This window comes from Anabrus simplex, chromosome 14, assembly GCF_040414725.1.
Source record: "Anabrus simplex isolate iqAnaSimp1 chromosome 14, ASM4041472v1, whole genome shotgun sequence".
Lineage (NCBI taxonomy): Eukaryota > Metazoa > Arthropoda > Insecta > Orthoptera > Tettigoniidae > Anabrus > Anabrus simplex.
Genome location: NC_090278.1, coordinates 69,123,883 through 69,126,778, shown reverse-complemented (window position 1 = coordinate 69,126,778; position 2,896 = coordinate 69,123,883). Strand labels below are relative to the sequence as shown.

General features: G+C 36.7%; 1 protein-coding gene across 1 annotated transcript; it reads right to left on the bottom strand.

The window, feature by feature from the left end:
* Positions 1-322: 322 nt before the first annotated feature.
* Positions 323-1,466, bottom strand: LOC137502986 (THAP domain-containing protein 2-like). The gene is made up of 3 exons (XM_068230289.1): positions 1,294-1,466; positions 1,089-1,200; positions 323-510 (listed from the first exon to the last, which is right to left on the bottom strand). Exons 1-3 carry the CDS (start codon positions 1,444-1,446, stop codon positions 323-325), a joined length of 453 nt encoding a protein of 150 aa, XP_068086390.1. The 5' UTR covers positions 1,447-1,466.
* Positions 1,467-2,896: the final 1,430 nt, after the last annotated feature.

Here is a 2,896-nt window from a genome sequence, read left to right as displayed (position 1 = left end):
AAGTAGTAAAAGTACCCTATGCAGTATATGAGATGAAGTTATAATCAATTTTGTGTTGTAATATGCATTTAATAATACTTCATATTAACACAAGAAGTGAAAAATCTTGTAGGACCTAAATTGCCTACCATGAGACACAAAGCTAGCAAATAACAACACACCAATATAAATGCAAGTGTTTCTAGTTTAGAAAATACTGTATTCACTACTATCAGTGTGGGATAGATGTGGGATAGGCTCATTCTTGATTAAAACGAAGTAAACACACTGTTCCTTTTCAATGCAGTTCCAGTCTTCTTTTAGAGATATTGAACTTTTTTTTTTAATTCCTGAAGTTCTTGAAAGAAACAGTACTGACATGAGCTTTATAGGTTTCTAAACTTTGAACAAGAGTCTTGGTCAAACTTTCATTGTCTACTCGACAACGCCTATGATCTGGAGCTTCTCGGTGGGCAGATGTGGTATCAGACAAGTACTCTGGGCAGTTTGGAAACTGAGAAGGAACAGCTCCTAAAACATTTAGACCAAATTAGAATGTATTCACCTAGATATAAATGCGCTCGTCTATTAATGCATGGCACCACTTACTTCACAGGACCATGTCATGTCTTAGATATATCTGGTTGATTTTAATATAAAATGAATAGCACACAAGGAGACATAGAAAATCATTGAGTGAATGTAATTTACAATAATTATACAGAACCTAACATAAATGAAATAAACACAATAACATTGCTGTCTAGCCTGAACTAAAGATATTAACCCACACTAAGGTATAGTCCCTCATGCGATATAATAAATATAACTGCCTCACTTGCAGTTAAGGGTTCAGCTAAGAAGGAATACTTGAAAGCCAATACCTTATATGCCTTCATAATTTAGGCCCGATAATTTTTCCCAGAATATCACTATACCCACAACAGTAGTCCTATAAAGTAAGGTGAATACTCAGCACATCCCAAACTAAATGTAATAACTGGTAAATTCAATACAGCAAATGCTTAAATCAGTAAGATATAAATCACCCCCAAAAATCTACTATTTCATTTATAAATAGCAAAGATATAAGAGACCTATCCACAAACCTTTCACAAGCCTTGGATGAGATAAAGGTGCAGTCAATAATTTCCCATTTCTCTCATCATACATGCTGGTCGTCCATTCAACCTCATGAGTTTTGAAATGGAGCTCGCACACCTACAACACAGGGCTCCATTTCAAGGACCATCCCACAACTTAAGTCATTGAATGATTGAAATCAGATACGATATACTAATAACTAAGACTTACCTTTGCATTTTTGGAAGGAACGAAATCATCACGGCGAATAGCTCTTAACCTCTTAGCTCTCTTCGAGTCGTCAGTTGAAAATGAGAAAACATTCTCTTTAGGGCCAGTGCGATAATTGCCCTTACAATTTGGAACACTGCATTTCTGAGGCATCGTTATTCAAAATTTGAAAAATCGCAATTCACAACAACACACCATTAAAGATAAGCTCAATTCTAACATCACGTGGTGGCCATACCGGCATTTTAAACACAATTTATTAATATTAACAATTTACAAGTACTAACACCCTTCACTGAACTTACACTAATAGGGATATTAAGCGAGTGTTAACACACAAGATTCGATTAACATTAATATAATCGATGAAAACACACATAACAGGGAAACGCGTCCAAATACACCAAGCGGCAACAAGCTGAGTTACGGGCGTGGGCCCAGTTCGACGTACGTCATCAGCTTCTCTCATTCGTATTGCCAGGCCTTGTTCTCTAGGAGGCGCTGGCCCATCCCTAACTATGATCGAGTGTTGGAATCGTTGCCTACGCTTTTAATACATTATAATATTATAACTTAGGCAACGTTTGGAAGCGTATACGCTAGTCCTACCCATTAGCAATGTGGTAGCCAGAGACAATACACGACACTGAGCGAGATATCGTGGGACAGCTATTGGAGCTCACTCTAGCGGATAGACCTGAACAGTACTGATTCTCTCATAAGAGCACGTGTATTTTTGTGTGAAGTTTTTGGTGTTATTTATGCGTTTTCAGTGAGTTGACATAATTAAATAGTAGCGTGTGTCATTCCTTGATATCTCCTCTCAACATGAGGGGAAAGGTATGTGCTGTGTTTGGCTGCAGTAATTACGAAGTAGAGAAAAATGCGCGCTCGTTCTTCAGGTTCCCTCGTGACAAGAACATGTAAGTAATATTGTGTTTGCATATATATTCTTCCAGTGACAGAGATTTTTATAGTACTTCATAATCTTCTGACCTGCTCGACCCATGTTTTAACGGGCTTAAAATATAATACGCATATTTTATTGTATAGCGCAGCAGTTAACCTTCAATGCCGATGTGTTGTTGTAGGTGTGATCTGTGGGTTTTGAAATGTCACAGAAGCGATTTGGAGAAAGTGTACAAGAAAGAAGGGACGTTACGCTTGTATAAGAATTATAAGATCTGTTCAGATCATTTCCAGGCCAGCGACTTTAAAAATCCTCGACTATACAGCCAAGGGTATGTTACATTTTTACACTAATTGTACGTAAATATTCCTCAAAGCATCACTATCGACAACATTTGCAAACTTTTCTTTCTTTTATCCCTCTTCTCAGATTAAAGCCGGGATTTTATAGATTTTCTTTCTGTTAGTAGGCTTCATGTTAAGAGGAAAATTGTTCAGCTATTAAATGTTAATTCATTGCATCATATGTGTAAGGAATGTGCCGATATTTTTATTGACAAATGTCTTAATGTGATGATACATTGTTTTTAAATGAGGAAAAAAAGACAAATCCAACCGTAAGATTTCAGGCAGGTATGCTAAAGCTAAAAAAGTAATGCATAAATGAAAGATCAAGCCATTTCACAGCAGTCCA

Bases quoted from the DNA above. Each gene is read 5' to 3' on its own strand.
- LOC137502986 (XM_068230289.1), bottom strand. From the start codon at position 1,446: ATGCCTCAGAAATGCAGTGTTCCAAATTGTAAGGGCAATTATCGCACT. The intron at 1,201-1,293 runs GTAAGTCTTAGT...CCTGTGTTGTAG, and splicing joins TTCCTTCCAAAAATGCAAAG to GTGTGCGAGCTCCATTTCAA. The intron at 511-1,088 runs GTTTGTGGATAG...TAAATGTTTTAG, and splicing joins TCATCCAAGGCTTGTGAAAG to GAGCTGTTCCTTCTCAGTTT.